The sequence below is a fragment of the Chrysochloris asiatica genome, unplaced genomic scaffold, assembly GCF_000296735.1.
Source record: "Chrysochloris asiatica unplaced genomic scaffold, ChrAsi1.0 scaffold00085, whole genome shotgun sequence".
In the NCBI taxonomy this organism is placed as follows: domain Eukaryota; kingdom Metazoa; phylum Chordata; class Mammalia; order Afrosoricida; family Chrysochloridae; genus Chrysochloris; species Chrysochloris asiatica.
The window spans coordinates 6,336,603-6,354,975 of record NW_006408603.1 but is presented as its reverse complement, the minus strand read 5'-3'; the positions used below and the strand labels follow the sequence as shown (position 1 = coordinate 6,354,975).

Genomic DNA, 18,373 nt, shown 5'->3' with positions numbered 1-18,373 from the left:
ATAGAATAGAACTTCAATGTATCTTTCTGGGACACAGTTCAATCCATAACAATGGGGAAGGAAGGACAGCCCACTGAGCCCCTGAGGGCTCCATAATGGAGGGACAATAGATCGTTATGATGGACCAGTACTAAGTCACTTCCCCACACTTGGGCTTGCCCCTTCCATTCCAACAACCTATGATTCCTCCTCAATGTTTGTCACAGAACTTAAAGCATAGACTTGAGCAATTAACTAAGGATCAATCAACCAACAGGAGCACTTAATAGAAAAATGAATACGGTTAAGGTTTTTCTGACTGTAGTAATATGAGTGTGGGTCTGAAGAGTTGGGGAGGGAGGAAATAAAAGTCCTAAAAGAGATAATGCTGCTCCCCAAGTGCTAACTTGTTCCTAGAGATGATTACCATGCTATTAATAGGAGCACAAGGAAAATGGTCACTGGGCTGGTCACAATAGCACATGCTGGGTGTGATTGAGTGGCTAGAAAGAGAATAAAATTCAGTGGCACCACTGAAGTTGACAAGTAGCGTGAAACTGGTTCTGGGAAAAGTGAATGTAGTATGAAGACACTGTTATGGGAAGGGGTTAACTGCCTGCTCCCCCTCCAATACCTCCTGTGTCCTTTCCCACCAATTTGCCTTATCTGGAAAGTCCATTCATTCAATGAATATGGATATAAAAAGTGGGCTATGCACCAGGCACTATTCTGGGTAGTAGGGACTCAGAAGTATAAGTACAATCTGTGTCTTCAAGAAGCTAAATGCCTAGTTAGAAGACCTATGAACTATTATCTTTTAATGCAATAAGTGCTACTATAGAGGTTCAAATCAACCCAAGCCCACAGCCATTGAGTCAATTCTGACTCATAGTGACCTTGTGTAGGGTTTCTGAGACTGTAAATCTTATAGGAACAGAAAGTCTCCTCTTTCTTTCATGGAGCCGCTGGTGGATTCGAACTGCTGGCCTTGTGGTATAGAGATGTTGTTATTGTTAAGTGCCATCAAGTCGGTTCTGACTCATAACAACCCTGTATAGGGTTTTTGAGGAGTGGCTGGTGAGTTTGGCATACATAAATACCAGAGAGACCTATAGAGAGAACAGGAGATTCAGTCCAAACATCACCTGTCTTGGGAAGTCTTCCATGACCTCTGTTTTCTACAATACTCTGTGCATATCTCCATTTGATCACTTACCATACTGCATTGCACCTGTTTGCTTATAGATTTGACTTCCCCACTAGGCTGTGATCTCCATGAAGACAGAGACTCTGCCTACATTTTTCTTTTTGCCTCCAGACACCAGTACTTAGTATATATAGGTTTGCTGGAAGAAAAACAACAAATTCTCTTGTTTCCTGAGCTGCCCATCATCATCGGAGCTGCGATGTAGTTCTCTGAATACTTATATTAGATCCTTTTCAAAATATGTTGCCAGGACCCATGTTAGAAAGGATTTATAGAGTCCAGGGACTATCAGACATAGTTCCCCTTTTCCTTCTACTGACAAGTCAGTGATGCCCCAGAGCTCTTCCTTCCCCATCAGGGAAAGGATTATCCTGGCTCTTTCTGATCAAGTTCTGTTCTTCTTTAGGGCTGGCCCTCCTGCTGCAGCTGGGTAAGTGTCCTATGAGGATGGTGGGGTGGGGGATTCCAGGGTACCTTGGAGGCTTGGAAAATCATTCGAGGCAAGGTCCATCTCTGACTTCTTCAATATTCCAGGCACAGCAACTAAAATTGTCTGTTACTTCACCAACTGGAGCCAGTACCGCCCCGGGATTGCCCGCTACATGCCTGAAAATGTGGATCCTTGCCTCTGTACACACATCATCTATGCCTTCGCTGGCATGGCCAACAACCAGATCAAAACCATTGAGTGGAATGATGAGGCCCTCTATGCTGGCATCAACAGCCTCAAGAACTAGTGAGTTCTGGCCTTGGGCTCTGTGCTGGATTGGAGACTGTCACTTGGCATTTCAGAGGTTTCTTGAGAGACCCCAATACTAGGGTATTTAGCCTTTGAGTGCTGACTACCATCACTCTTGTGTCTTGTTGGCAGAATTGTCAGCATCATTAGCCCCAGGAGAGGCAGGTTACTGTCATTTTCCTGATAAATTTCTTAGCAGGTCCTCAGTGCTGTACTCTCTGGGTTTAGGAGGTGCCATCTGCAAGAGATCCACTGTGACTAGGACCTCCCAGAGTTTGCCATGCGACAGCACATGCCCTACACTAAGCTATACCAAAAAACAAACTCACCATAGCCGAGTCAATTCTTACTCATAGTGATCATAGCTAGAGCTCTAAAGACTATAGATCTTTATAGGGGCCCTGGTGATGCTGTGGGATGAGCGTTGAGCTGCTAACTGCAAGGTTGGTAGTGTAATCTACCAGCCACTCTATGGGACAAAGAAGAGCACACTAATCTACATTGTTGTTATTAATTACTGCTGTGTCACCTGTATAGGGTTTCTAAGGAGTGGCTGGTGGGCTTGCAATCCAGTGCTTATCCTACAGCACCATACCAGGACTCCACTCACCTATAGCTACTTACTAATTGAAGAACTTAACATCATTCTTGTGCTGTTAAAAAAAAATCTTAGCATATTGATTGGATGCTTACTAAATGCCTAGCATTATGTTAGATGCTTTTCATTATTTTATTTCACAATCAATACTATGAATTAGGCATATTAAGTACCATCAAGCCTCTTCCCACTCATAGTGACCCTGTATAGGGTTTCCAAGACTGTAAATCTTTGTGGAAGTAAAAAGCCTCATCTAGTATGAATTAAGTATTTTAAAACTATTTTTTTGGTTGAAAGAGGTTAGAAACTTTCCCTAGCCCACAGAACTGGTAAGTGGAAGAACTCAGGACTATCTGATTAGTTTATCAGATAGGTTCATTGAAATAGGTTCATCTGGAAATCCAATGGGTAAATTTTGTGGTTGACAGGACAAAGGTACCTGCTAGAAATACTGTGGCATGAAGGAGGTTTGAATCCTGGGGTAGTCAGGATCCATCACTCCACTGGCAGAAGTGGGATTCCATTTCATGAGTATTTATAATATACCTACAGGTACCAATGGAAAGAGTGCATCTTGCTCCTGTAGATAGCTCTGCTTATGAGACAGGGTCACAGATCTGGTGGCATCCCTGGGCTGCTCAGGTACTCAGTGTTGAGGGCAGAGAGACAGGCCAGCAGATGACATCTCTTAGCCAGTGGAATTTCATTTATCTCGCTATCTTTCTATCTCCAGCAACACAGAACTGAAAACCCTGCTGTCTGTTGGTGGCTGGAATTTTGGAACTCAGGGGTAAGATCTTTGTTTTAGATTTTTTTAGTCCCATATTGGAGTTCTGGCATGGCACTGTGGGTTAATGCACTGGACTTCAATGTAGGCTTGAACCACAAGGTCAGAGGTTCAAGCTCAATAGTTACTCCTCGGAAATCCTATCCAGGATCACTATGGGTCGAAACTAATTCGATGGCACTTGACAACAACAAACCCCATATTGGAGTCCTGGTGTGGCACTGGAGGATAAGCACTGGACTGCTTATCATAAGGTTGATGATTCCAATCCACTAGTCACTTCTTGGAAACTCTTTACAGGGTTGCTATGAGTGGAAACTGACTCAATGGCACTTACCAGCAACATAAGAGCTTCTCCAAGACAGAAACTCTGTTTTATTCTCCACTGTCACTACAAAAAAAGGACAAAAAACAAAAAACCAACCACACTGCCATTGAGTCAATTCTGATTCTTAACAATACTATTTAGGGTCTCCTGGTGTGGTGCTGTAGGATCAGCACTGGACTGTGAACCACAAGGTTGGCAGTTCAAACCCACTAGTTGCTCCATGGAAACCCTAAACAGGGTGGATGTGAGTCGGAACCAATTCGATGGCACTTAAAAAACAACAATAGGGTTTCAGAGGTTGTACATCTTTATGGGAGCAGAACCCTCATCTTTCTCACTATGAGCGGCAGGTAGGTTTGAACTATAGACCTTGTGGTTAGCAGTCCAGTGCTTATCCTACAGTGCTACCAGGACTCCTTACTGTCACCACAACACTCACTAAATGTTGAATGAATGAATGACTGAACGACTGTATGTGTATCCAAGCAAATCATCAGAAGGCTAGATGACATGACAAAGTCTTGAAAGGCTTGTTGTTATTAATCTTGTGTGCCATCGAGTCAGTTCTGACTCATAATGACTCTGCATAGGGTCTCCAAGACAGAAACTCTATTCTCCACTGTCACCACACAAAAAAAAGACAATAAAAAAACAAATCCCCTGCCATCGAGCTGATTCTGACTCATAGTAACCCGATACCAGGCTACAAGGCAATAAATCTTCACAGAAGCAGAAAGTCTTGGCTTTCTCCTGGAGAGAGACTGATGGATTCAAACTGCTGAACCTGTGGTTAGCAGCCCAATAAAGGACTCCCTACGCCACCCTAAAGCTCTCTGTGGGAGAACTTTGTTCCTGGGACACTCCACGTCAAAGTCTATCACTGCCACTAAGATTCTAATGATTTGTTAATTTCAGATTCTCTGACATGGTTGCCTCCGCTGAGAACCGACAGACCTTTATCCAATCGGCCATACAGTTTCTGAGAAAGTACAACTTCGATGGGCTGGACATTGACTGGGAATATCCTGGTAACCGTGGCAGCCCAGCTGACACTCAGCAGCTCTTCACTGTATTGCTGAAGGTGACTCCCCTCCCCTTTGTCCACAGAACATAAGATCTGGCCCACAGTGGGCTGAGGATAAAGTCTCTAAGAGGTTCTAAGAGAGACTGAATACTCCCCAACCCAGAGTATGGGTCTCATCCTTACAGGTTCAAAGCCTGATTTCTTTAGTACAAGATCAGATCATTCTTTCAAGGAAAACTTGCACTGGGTAAGTTAGAGAGATGGCAATTAGTAGATTCATACTGAGAAATAGAACTGACAAGGTGCCTGAAACATTTATGCCATCTCTATTCCTAGGCACAGATCCAATGGAAAGTCAGATATTCCTCAAATATTTGACTCTGACTAGGGCATCCCCACATGTGTCAGAGGAGAACTGTGCTCCATAGCTGTTGATCACTAGACCTTTCTTCCAAGGTGCCTGTGGGTGGCCACAAACCTCCAATCTTGCTTTGCAGTTGAGTGGGGTAACCATCTGCTCCATCCAGGAACTCTTCCAGACTCAAATAGATAGGTGGATGCATACACTGCCAGGGAAAGGGTACTTCTGTCACCAGGAACAGACATACAGTTATCGGGTCTCAGTGCCTTCTTCTCTGGGCAGAGCCTTGTTAAACACCAATGTTTACTTTGATAACTCTTTTATATTCTCTTCTTCCATGACTGATTTCAAAATATTGTTATTATTAGATTCAATCATGTACAGTTTGCAAGACTGGGAACTATTTTTACCTCTTTATATCATCTTTTCTTTATTCTACTCTGGTTACTATTTGTTTATTTTAGAGTTAAACTCTTTGAGAGTGACCAAATACTCATTTCCAAGTTCTTGGGAGGCAGTTCACTGTTGTCCCGAGGGTTCAATAACAGATAATAGTAACAAAGAACTCTGAACTGAGAACTTTGCAGTTTTCTTCAATAGTCACTTTGCAACTGTCAACTTGTCACTTGTTTGCTGGTATCCTTCAATCTGAGTCCAGTGTCTTCTGTTTTACAGGAAATGTATGAGGCTTTTGAACAAGAGGCCTCTCAGAGCCACAAGCCCAGGTTGCTGATTTCTGCTGCTGTGTCGGCTGGCAAAGGTACCATTGAGACTGCCTACCAGATCCCTGAGATGTCTAAGTAAGTAAATCCCAAGTTCAGGCTCCCAAGTTCAGGGATAAACAACCCCAACACCCTCCCTAGAGAGTAAATGATACCTAGATACCAGTGGCCAATGCTCAGGTTCCTTGAGCAGAAAGGGCTCTATCCCAGAGGAGTAAGATGACCACAGTGCTTGATGGAGAGGCCTGGGAAGACAGCATGAACTATGATCTTTGTTTCTAAGTCTGTTTCCAAAGTTCTTTATGGTGAAAGGCTATTTGGAGAAGGTTAGCTGAGTCTCAAACTTCCATAATTCCTGAAGGTCTGAGTGCAGCTATTGATTATGGATTGAGTGCCTTTTATGTACCAGTTGCTCTTGGGATAAGGGTGAGAGAATGGAATAAAGACTGGTAATGCATATAACTTATGGTGTAATCACAAGCAACACATTTTTGGAGTTTAGAAGTTTTCATGGGGAGTAGAATGGAGAATCTGATTTTCCTTGTGTCATTACTTATCTCTTTTCTGTCCTCTCCCCAACCAATCAAGGTATATGGACCTCATCAATGTGATGACTTATGACCTAAGGGGCTCCTGGGAAGGCTTCACAGGAGAGGACAGTCCCCTGTTTGCAGGACCTAATGACCAGGGAGGCTACAAATACTTTAATGTGGTGAGTGCGGAAATAGGTTCAGGATAGCCAGTTCTAGACCACATTGTAAAAATGAGTTTGCCTGGGGATTCTAGTAAAGAACTCACATGTATTTAAGAATTGACTTGGAAGTCTCTCAGGTGGATATTTCATGCTCAAATGATGCTGAGCCCCAGTATTCAGCCAGGTGGAAAGACAAGTGATACATAGCTGAATTTCTGTCATGCCCTAAATGCTAAATCCAGTACAAGGTGAGGGAGGATAGGAGAGAAAAATGCATTCTCAGTTCCCAGTTGATACTGGGCTCTGCTACCTAAACAATGGACTTCGGATGTCCCCTGATACCCATTCTAGAAGGGAGGGTGCTCATTTCCTTTCTACCAGGTTAGATTATGGGAGGAAGTTAACTGGATGCTGTATCTGCAGTTGTCAAAGAATTGTGCAGAAAATTGACTATTCTGTTGGCCTTTGGGTTCTTGCTCAGCTGCTTCCTAATGGTATCACTTCCTTAACTTCTTCCAGGAATATGCAATGAATTACTGGAAGAACCAAGGTGCCCCTGCTGAGAAGCTGATGGTGGGCTTTGGGGCTTATGCCCGCACCTTCACTCTCACAAACCCTGCCAACCACGGCCTGAATGCTCCCACCTCTGGACCTGGAACTGCCGGGCCTTATACTAAAGAAGCTGGGACTCTTGCCTACTTTGAGGTAATGTCTTCAGTAGTAATTTGTTCAAGGTCACAGAACTAGTAAGAGGCAGAACTGAGTTGAAATCTAAATTGTCCAGCTCCAGCATCTCAGATCTTAACCATCAGTCTCCACTATTTCCTTGTTATCTCCTTTGAGGTGAAACTCTGTCCTATAAGATCAGCTAAATTCATTTCAAAGGGAAATGGAGCTGGGCACAAGGCACGAAGAGGTTTCTCTGTCCTTTGTCACACAGATGGCTATTGTGTGATATTGGCAGAAGCAGGACTGGAATTCATGGTTTGTCTCTCAGTCCAGGAAATCCTGCACTGGCCCACTAGACTAAAAATCAGGGCACAGGAGTTGGGGTGAAACTGACACCAGGTGCTCTCATTTCCAGTCAAGTGGAGGTGGTGGTGTATCCAAGGAAGGAAAGGGAGAAAAGAGCTAACCAGAACAGGAAGTCGTGACCACTCCTCTTGTATCTGCCCCAGGTCTGCTCCTTCCTGAAAGGAGCCACTGAGGTATGGAACGCCCCCCAGGAAGTGCCCTATGCCTACAAGGGAAACCAGTGGATTGGGTATGACAACCCCAAGAGCTTCACCCTCAAGGTAAGTCTCTTCACATCCTTTTTTAGCAGCATCAGGGAGAGGGTTAGCGATCTACTCTCATGGTACCCTTGAGCTAGAATCCCAGAAGACACTGAAGAGAGGCAAATTGAGGTGAAGCAAGACCTAAGGAGGCTCTGCGGTCTCACAGGAGCCAATGACCAGGAGCCAATGACCAGAGCCTGGAAATTGGAGCAATTGACTTTCTTCTTTCCTTCCCTTATAACTTCTCCCTCTCTGGCTCTCGTCTTGAGCCAACTCTCTTATTTTTGCTTCCTGTTGTTAAGTGTTGTTGAGTTGGTTCCAACTCATAGTGACCCTATATAGGGTTTCTAAGGAGCGGCTGGTTTGAAACACTGACCTCATGGTTCAAACCAATGTTGCAGTCCAGCGCATTAACTCAAGCAGGCTCCTTTGCTTCTGGAAGCAGGCATTGTTCCTCATACCAAAGGCCATGGTACAGATCATCACAGTGTTTCCTTGTTTGTTTACAGCACATTCCTAAAGGGAAATCAGGAGGCAACGATCCCCTGTGCCGTGAGGTTTCTGCCCATTGGTTTTTTACATACTCATATTCAGGTCTGGGGTGAATATGACTACTGTTTATAAACCTCAGGGCCTTTTCTCTCCATCCATTCCTATCTAGAACCTCTTTCTGCCCAGACACTTTCCTGTGTAAAGTGTTCTACATCTCCTATGACACCACAACCAACCCAAGGTCCAGCTCAGACAAGCCTTCTTAAAAGGTTGTTTGTGATAACAGAGGGCAAAGAAAAGGATGAATGGGAGCCCTAAGCCCTCTTTCTCCCTGACTTCTAGTATGAAAATAGCTCCTTCTATAACAATCTGTCCATTGATCCTTCAAAGTCCCTGCAGGAAAGCTATTCCCATTCCTTCCTGCCCATGATTGGTCATCATCCTCTCATGCCATTCTGTGGCAGTCCCTCACTGCACTGTGCAAGGACACCCCACAGCCCCCCTGGTTTTCTCCCCCAGGCCGAGTGGCTGCTGAAGAACAACTTTGGAGGCGCCATGGTCTGGGCCATTGACCTGGATGACTTCACAGGCACTTTTTGTGGACAAGGCAAATACCCTCTCATGAATGCCATCAAATCTGCCCTTGGTGTCTCCACTCCCAGTAAGTAATGTTTCCTGCCTACTAGTCATGAAATAACACACTTGTTGTTAAGTGCCACCGAGTCAGTTACGACTCATAGTGACCCTGTATAGGGTTCCCGAGGCTTTTAAATCTTTACAGGAGCAAAAAACCTTGTCTTTCTCCCACAGAACAGCTGGTAGTTTCGAACTGCTGACCTTGAAGTTAGCAGCCCAACTCGTAACCATTACACTACCAGGGTTCCTTAAATAACACTCTTGTTGTTGTTAAATGCCATTGAGTTGGTTCCGACCCATAGTGACCCTGACCCTGTATAGGGTTTCCAATGAGCAGCTGGTGAGCTTGAACTGCCAACCTTGCAGTGCAAATAACTTTGCAGCCAGCACATTAACCCACAGTGCCACACCAGAACTCCAAACAACACTTGTTGTTGTTGTTAAGTGCCGTCGAGTCGGTTCCGACCCATAGCGACCCTGTACAGGGTTTCCGAGGGTGTAAATCTTTACGGGAGTAGAAAGCCTCATCTTTCTCCCGCGGAGCGGCTGGTAGTTTCGAACCGCTGACCTTAAGGTTCGCAGCCCGATTCGTAATCACTACGCTACCAGAGCTCTAGATACTATTAATAAAGAGGGAGAGAGGAAATCAAGGAATTCTTCCTGCAGGCAGATATTCTATCCACTCAACACACGTGTAGGGCTGGGAGGGGAGGGGGACATGTAGGATCCAGAAAGACAAATTCAGTGGCCTGAACTGGTTGGTGATGACCCTACTGAGAGAGGAAGGACCTATCAATATCCCTGAGGGTCCTACTGTGGGTAACTGCTCATAGGCGCATTGGTAAAGTTGCCTGAAGAGATCCAAGCCAAGGAGGGAAAAAGGAACCAGAAACACCATGTATCCTATCCCTACCTGCCCAGCTCCAGTCTTCATGAATCCGCAGAGCAAATAAGACAAAGCAAGGGAGAGATTACAAGGTTAAGAAATGAGGAACGGCATGGGAAGAAGGAATCACTTGAATGTGTCCAGCCCAGAAGAAGGGAACAGAATTATAGCTAATCTTGAAACACAATTCTGACCTGGCCCCAAAGGCCATGGCAAGGGGACCTGGGAAGCTGACCATTTGGGTCTTTACTCTATGTCAGGTCTCCTGCTTCTTTTACACTCTATGTAGTCTTCACAGGTACTGTGGGAGACACATGTTACTTGTTAAGTGCCCTCAAGCTGGTTCTAACTCATGTTGTTGTTGTTCTGACTCATAGTGATCCTACATAGAACAGAACAAAACATTGCCTAGTCCCGTGCCACCCTCATAATTGATATGTTTGAGCCAACTGCTGCTGCTACTGTGCCAGTCCAACTCATAACAACTTATAGGGTTTCTGAGGAGCGGTTGGTGGGTTTGAATCACCAACATTGTGGTTAGCTGTCCAGTGCTTATCCTGCAGCACCACACCACGACTATTTAAAAGTAATAGCTAATAATAATGTAACACTTCATATATTATGTATCATGCACATGGAAGACACTTCACAAGCATTAGTTCATTTAATTTTCATAATAATTCTAAGAGGTAGTACTATTATCCCATCATATAGATGAGAAAACAGAGGCCCAGAGAAGTTAATGACTTGTTCAAGGTCACACAGCTAGCAGTAGACCTGGGCTGTGAACTTGGTTCAGGTTACAGCATTTAATCACTGGAAGGACCCACAGTTGACAGTGAATTTCCTCCTGAGAAAGGAACCCAACCCAGAGCTAATGGAGAGCCTTTCCTTTTACTTTTTAGGTTGCAGAGTGCCCACCTCTACCCTGGGCACCAGTGTGGCCCCCATCGTCACTGCGGCTCCCGGGGGTGGCAGCGCTGGCGGCAGTGGTTTCTGTGCTGGGAAGTCCAATGGCCTCTATCCAAGTCCTACCAGCAAGCGTGCCTTCTACAACTGTGTGGGTGGGCACACCTATGAAGAGGCTTGTCAGTCTGGCCTAGTCTTTGATACCAGCTGTTCTTGCTGCAACTGGGCTTAAGCCATTCACCTGTGGGGTCCATTGAAAACTGTAAAAGAAAGAAGGTTGATTAAATGAAAGTTTTGCACCAAAATGTCAAGTTATCTTGTTTGCTTTATAAATCTGCATGGCACTGCTTTGCAGATAAAAGAGAATCACCTCCACTCCCCTTTCCATGTACCCCAAGAGTCTCCAGGGGTCAGGTTGAGAAGAGGAAGTGGTTGATGACTTGGACCTCCCGTAGCATCTGGCAATCTGGGTCCTTCCTGTGACATGAGCAGAGTGGAAATAAGAGGCTCCAGGGGCAAGAGTGTGGAGTCCTTCTTTTCCACAAATATGCCTCCAAAGAGTCTTGCAGAAAGAACTAGAACAGTACCTAGATCAGGACATTTAATTTATGACATCACTCTCTCAGAAATGCTTCCTTTACTAAGTTTACTCATTTCCCAATTCCAGGGCTAAACAACTCCAAGCAAGCCTGACTTGTTCTGATGACAGAACATTAGGGGCCAAGCTACCTGTGGGATAATCTATGCATTCTATCCCTCATCTTTGTTAAGAACAAAGACCATCATCACTGATTTCAAAATTATCTAACTTAGAAAAAGTAAAAAGGTTAACAGCACATCGCAAAAACAACAACTAACAAGATAAAAAAGGATATGAATTTTAAATGTCTAATATGTCTTGATTTCTTTTTCCCTACTGATAGAACCCAAACCCAAACCCAAACCACTGCATTTGAATTGACTCTGACTCAGCTACCATATAGGACAGAGTAGAACGCCCATAGGTTTCCTGAGTGGACCTCTCCTCTTGCTCTTGCAGAGCAGTTGGTGGGTTTGAATCACTGACCTTGTCGTTAGCAGCTCAGTGTTTAACTCACTGCACCAGGGATCCTTCACTTATAGAAGACAGACATTATCTGAGGAAATGTGGTTTCTGTTTCCTTGTAATGGGATTTTAAGTATTGGTTATCTTACAAAATTAGTTTGATGACCTTAGCTTTATAGCTTTAACTTTGTATTAATGTACATATCTCCCCAAATTAATTCAATATCACTTTTATTGCCTCCCCCCTCAATGTATCCTTCAAAATAGGAAACTAAACAAAAAGCCACATTACAATAAGGCAGGAGGTCTTCTTGTGTCTACCACGTTATAATAAGGCAGGAGGTCTTCTTGTGTCTACCACGTTATAATAAAGCAGGAGGTCTTCTTGCGTCTACCATCTCCAAAAGAGCATAGCCCACCCTTTCTTAAAACTGCTAAAGTGTTGAAGAAGTTAAGGAAGACTAGCTCACAGAACAAGCAAGTCATGTCTACTTATTAGGGGAGTCTGGAATGTACCTTTTCTATAAACTTGCACAGTCGATGAGCAAAACCTCTGGAGCATACCTCCCTTCCTCCTATCTCATCACTTGGAATTTGAGCAAAGTGGCTCATATTCCTGGGTTTTCGTTGTTGCTCCAGCATTCCTGTCAGTAATGCGCTGTTTTTAAGGGTTATTATCAAATGTTTTTATTATTGGGTGTATTAAAGTTTATCTAGATTGGAGTTGATACACCTCTATTTATATTTTCAGTTTCTGCCTTGGTCTGTACACAGAATTCTTACTTGAATGCCTGGTTAAATCTAAATGTTCACCAGGGTTATGGATTGAATTATACCCCACAAAAATATGTGTTGGAATTTTAATTTTATACTTGTGGATACACACACACACACACACAAGAGAATAAGCAAAAAAAAAGAAAAAAAAAAGCTTGCTACTAGGGTTCCAATTCATGTAAAGTATTTATTCCAAACAAAACGTGTTTAAACATGTCACTGTAGTCAATGGATGATGGTAGACAAGTGCTCTCAGTAATGTTGTTGCTGTTGGGTACCATCGAATTGGCTCCAACTCATAGGTACCCCATGTACAACAGAACAAAGCACTCCCTGGTTCTGCACCATCCTCACAATCATTGTCTTGTTTTAGTCTGTTGTTGTAGCCACCATGACCATCTGTGTCTCTGGGGACCTTTCTGCTTTATGTTGGTTGACCCTTTACACTACCAAGTATGATATCCTATTACACAGACTGGTCCCTGCTGACATTTCCAAAATACGTGAGAGGAAGCCTCCCCATTTTCATCTCTAAGGAGCATTCTGCCTATACTTCCAAGACAGATTTTCTATTTTCTGACAGTCCATGGTATAGTCAATACTTTCACCAACACTATAATTTGATTGGAGTCCTAGTGTGGCACCATGGGTTAATGCACTGGACTGCAAAGTCAGTTTGAACTGCAAGGTTGATGGTTTAAGTCAACCAGCCACTCCTTGGAAACCCTATAGAGGGTCACTATGGGTCATAATCAACTTGCTAGCACTTAACAACAACAACTGCACTAATTCTTCTCTGATCTTCCTTATTCATTATTCATGTTTTCACATGCATATGAGGTGATTGAAAAGATCGTGGCTTGAGTCATGTACACTGTAGTTCTCAAAATCATATCTTTGCATTTTAAAACTTTACAGCAGATTTTTTTTTTTTTTTTTTGTCTTTTGCAGCAGATTTGCCCAATGCAATATATCATTTGATTTCTTGAACATGAACATTGTAGATCCAAGTAAAATGAAATCCTTGGTAATTTCAATCATATCTTTGTTTATCATGATGTTTATTTGTCCACTTGTGAAATGTTTTGTTTTCTTTAAAGTGAGTTGCAATCCATACTGAAAACTATAGTCTTTGATCTTTATCAGCAAGTGCTTCAAGTCCTCTACTTTCTCAGCAACAAGTTTGTGTTATCTGCATATCACAGGTTGTTAATGAGCCTTCCTCCAATACTAATGCCAATTTCTTCTTTATATACTACAGCTTCTAGAATGATTTGCTCAACATCCAGCTTGAATAAGTATGGTAAAAGAATATAGTTCTGACACACCCCTTTCCTGATTTTAATGCACTCAGTATATCTTCTTGTTCTAGCAACTGCTTCTTGGTCTTTGTAGCAGTTCCTCATGAGCACAATTAAGTGTTCTGGAATTTTCAGTCTTTACAATGCTATCCAGAGTTTGTTATGATCCACACAGTTGACTGTCTGTGTGCATAGTCAATAAAACACAAGTAAATGTCCATCTAGTACTCTCTGCTGTTAGCCAAGTTCCATCTGACATAATCAGCTATATCCTTCCTTCCATGTCCTTTTATGAAATGTCTTTGGAATCTATTGTGAGTCACAAATTATCCACTAATATAGTCAAAGAAATTGTGATAGAATTTGTTCTGAGCATTTGTAGGGAGTGTTTTCCCCAATTAAAACATCTCAGTTAAAAAATTCTGGTCCACAAAGAAAAAGCAATAGAAAATATTGGCACCTTAGAACTGATCAACCATGAAAAACAGCTTAGAAGATTGCAGACACTACTATAAAAAGAATTTAAAAGAATAGAAACATATTTTTAAAAATCTCCATTCTTCAGAAAAGTTATCAGTGGCATACTACTAGAAATATAGCCAAAAAAAACTGCTTAAAATATAGGAAGAATAATGATTAAGAAGCATTTTATGTTGCTTATTATACAGATATATTTTTTATATTTTGAAGAAACAATTTTGAAGGTAGTCTCAATAGAACCATTTTATAAATCCATTAGTATAATAGAAGTTTGTCAGTAAAAAATAACATTTCAAAGATGACATAGTTTAAATGATTTTTATGATCTTTTAAAACTTCTCAGATGTGTCCAGGCTTGGGAAGGACACCAGAAATGGTGATTAATTATTCCATTATATATTGAATGGTCTTATAAACAATCAGCATAGAAAAAGAATCCAGATTTGCACCAAGTGCTAGTTGAGCTATTTTGTGAGCTAGCTACAAAAAGAGAATTTGAACTTCCTATTTTGCATATCTGGGTAGCTCTTTTCCCTTGGGTAAGTCACAGATTCCACTGTGACTCCTGTGCCTTGCACTTCAGCTGTTTGCACAGGCATCTGGGTTATTTCTGTCTTCATCTTGAGTCTCCCCATACCATGAGGATGTCTTATCTCATTTCCCTGGTTTGGCTGGAAAACAAGACTGGCAGGGATCACTTTGGATATTCCCTGCCCCCATTGTACTTATTTATTTAACAAATAACTTATAGGTGCTGAATGAGCAGCCCTGTCCTGAGCACTTTATAATCATCAATTCATTAAGCCTTCATAACCATCCCATGAGATAGTCATGGTTATTATTCCACTTTGTTGTTAATTGTTGTGGAGTTCATACTAATTCATGGTCACCCCATCTGTGTCCAGTAGAGCTGTGCTCTATAGGGTATTCAAGGATTACCTGGTTACTTTCCCCCAGCAGATCTCAGGCTGATCTTCTGAGGTGCCTCTGGGTTGGTTCCAAACATCAACCTTTTGGATAATGGTCCTGGAGCATCTAACCTATTTGCACTTCCCAGGAACTATTTACAAATGAGAAAACAGTGGAGGGGTCGGGGGTGGGTAGCTAAGCTCATATAACTGGAAAATGTGACTCAAAGCAGGCAGTCTGTATCTGGCATCTGTGATCTTATTGCACACTTTGTGCTATCCTTTGGACCCAACCACACAAGTAGAGCACACCTCATGCCCAGCCTAGACAGTAGCCTTGGAGTTTATTCTGAAGGAATTTTAAAAAGAGTGAGGCAGGTCAAGTAGCACCTCTCCAAGCTTAGGTACCCTTCTCTGACTGTAGCGCTGTGGGTCAACGTGCTGGACTTCAAGGTCAATCTGAGCCGCAAGTCCTTTAGTTCAAGCTTATCAGCCACTCGTTAGAAACCTCATACAGAGTCACAATGAGTCAGAACCAACCCTACAGCACTTAAAAGCAACAACTCTGACTTTGATTACCACCACATCCAAGAACCTGGAGCCAGTGGGTTGTCCCTAACGTCACCCACACCATCTGGGGCCTGACTGTAGCTAACTGGAGGCAACCCGTTGGTCCTCAGCCGGTGAGACCTTCAAGCCCTTTTAGGGTGAACTAGGATCGGGCAGTGTTTCGTTCTGCTGTGCATAAGGTCGCTATGAGTCGGTACCGACTCGATGGCACCTAACAACAACAACAAGGCAAGCATGCTGGTTGGAACTTTGGTGTTTCCTCCCCTTCTCGCTCCATTCCCCCCTTTCCTTCCCTATCTTAGGCAGTGCAATGGATGTCCAGGTGTAGAAGCCTAGAGCTGAAGTGCCCAGAAGGAGCCAAAATCCTTATTAAGGAGATGAAGGGCTCAGGCCAACCATTGGGAGGGCCCAAGGAGGAAACCCCCAGCCTTTTTATCAGAAGGAATGACGCATTCTTTGAAGGCTATTGACAGTCAAGTGACCCTCAGCACTTTGGAGGTATTCAGGATCAAAGCCACCTGCGACTATTGTCAGAGGCTTACATAAACAGGCTCCTGCAGAGCATATGAGCATATAATGTCCCTCAGGTGCCTTGAGCTGCCAAGAAATACAAATATAGGCCAGAATCCAAAGGAAACACTGCATAGGATCCTTCAGGCATGGAACCACCTAGAGGGAGTGCTTCATCCTCCTCCAGGAAATTCACTAGAGGAGTGCTGGCCCTCACAGGCACCAGCTGCTCCTGACAGCTGACATTCTCCCCCAGTATTTGGCCAGGGCCAGGGTATAAGGAAGTTACCACCATCCCTAGCAACAGTAAACAGGTGAGTGAGGCCCAGGGTCTTCAGCCCTCTTCAAGAAGCTCCAGATGTCAAGACGGTTGGTGGGCGTGGAACCAGACATCCAGACTTTACTCATTATTCCTTCACATTGATGATCACTGTCCACTCTTGTTCTCCATCACGGCAGATGCTCACAAAATGAGTTCTGAGTAATACTAGAGTCCTGGTGTGGCACAGTGGGTTAATGCGCTGGGCTGCAAAGTCGGTTTGAACCTCAAGGTCAGCAGTTCAAGCTCACCAACTGTTCCTTGGAAACCCTATAATGGGGTTGCTATGGGTTGGAACCGACTCGACAGCACTTAACAACAACTAGTAATACTTTAAACAGAATTTGCTAAATGCTGGCCCTTGCTCTTGCTATGTAAGGCCACAAATATGGTTCTATATTTTAGGTTGCTGTTTTTGTTAAGTGACCTCATATAGGGTTTCCAAGGAGCAGCTGGTGAGCTTGAACCACCGACCTTGCAATTCAAATGGCTTTGTAGTCTGGTGCATTAACCCACAGTGCCACACCAAGTTAGCAGTCAGTGATAAATGGGAACTGAAATTAGTTACACAATTTATAATGTCCAGAATAGCAGAGCAAATAAGCAAATAATACCAGAAATAATACTTCCACTCAATCAACATCCTTACACTAGACACAAAGACCTATTTTATATGGATGCTCCTGATAACATCCCTCAAAAGAAAGAACGTAAATCCAAAATGCAACCAGTGAAAGCGAATAAATGGGAAGCCTGTAAAATAAGATATTGTTTTCAGCTCTTTGATGGTTTTTGTAGAACAGTGCTGTCCAATATAGTAGTCACTAGTCAGAGTGGTTAATGAACATTTGAAAGGTGCCTAGTCCAAACTGAGGTGTTCTAAATGTGAAATACATACAAGATTTCAAAGATCTTGAGAAAAAAATCCAAAAAAACAGAATGTATACTACTTGTATGGTTTTATGTAGGTTGCATGCTGGATGCCCTTTGGGACTTTGATTCCCAAAGCGTCTGCAAAAAAACCTCCCTCTAGATTGGGTACACAGAATGGAAAACTCATAGGTCTATAGGAATGCCATCTGATGCTAAGCACCACCATCTCATCCCTCACCTGGCTAATACATGCGTTTCTTGGCTTCTTGGCAGGAGAGGCCAGGCATCAGCCTCGTTTTTTTTCCTTTCACTGTTTTTGTTTCCTTGTTATTTCTGCCCCTTCTTTCTCTCTTTACCTTCCCATGCTTTTTTATCCTTTCCATCTACACTTTGAAGGAGTTCTGGTAGCATAGTGATTATGAGTTGGGCTGCTAATCTCAAGGTCAACAGCTTGAACTTATCAGTGGTTCCTCATTAGAAAGATGAGGATTTTTTGCCCCCATAATGATTTACAGCCTCGGAAACGCTATACAGAGTCACTATGTGTCAGAACCGACTAAATGGCACATAACCACCATCTATACTTTCAGTTTTTCTTCCCACCTGCACCTCCCACTTCTTCTTTGTTCCTATCTTTTTTTTTGGCTCTGGATTTTTCTTTACTACTCTCTGATCTCTTCATCACTCGTCTGTCAGTTTGTCATACTGTGGTGGCTTGTGAGTTGCTGTGATTCTGGAAGCTATGTCATGGGTATTTTAAAAACCAGCAGGGTCACCCACAATGGACAGATTTCAGATGAGCTTCCCAATGAAGACAGACTAGGAAGAAGGAGAGATGAACTATTCCCGAATACTTAGTCACTGAAAACCATATGAATAGGCAAGAAACACTGTCAGATGTAGTGCCAGGAAACGAGACCTTCAGGTTGGAAGGCACTTAAAATGCTATTG

General features: G+C 43.1%; 1 protein-coding gene across 1 annotated transcript; it reads left to right on the top strand.

The window, feature by feature from the left end:
• The first annotated feature begins 1,719 nt into the window (after window positions 1-1,719).
• Window positions 1,720-10,871, top strand: CHIA (chitinase, acidic). Its single transcript, XM_006865924.1, has 9 exons — window positions 1,720-1,922; window positions 3,257-3,313; window positions 4,554-4,719; window positions 5,699-5,823; window positions 6,334-6,457; window positions 6,959-7,144; window positions 7,618-7,734; window positions 8,728-8,869; window positions 10,636-10,871. Exons 1-9 carry the CDS (start codon window positions 1,789-1,791, stop codon window positions 10,869-10,871), a joined length of 1,287 nt encoding a protein of 428 aa, XP_006865986.1. The 5' UTR covers window positions 1,720-1,788.
• The last annotated feature ends 7,502 nt before the right edge of the window (window positions 10,872-18,373 follow it).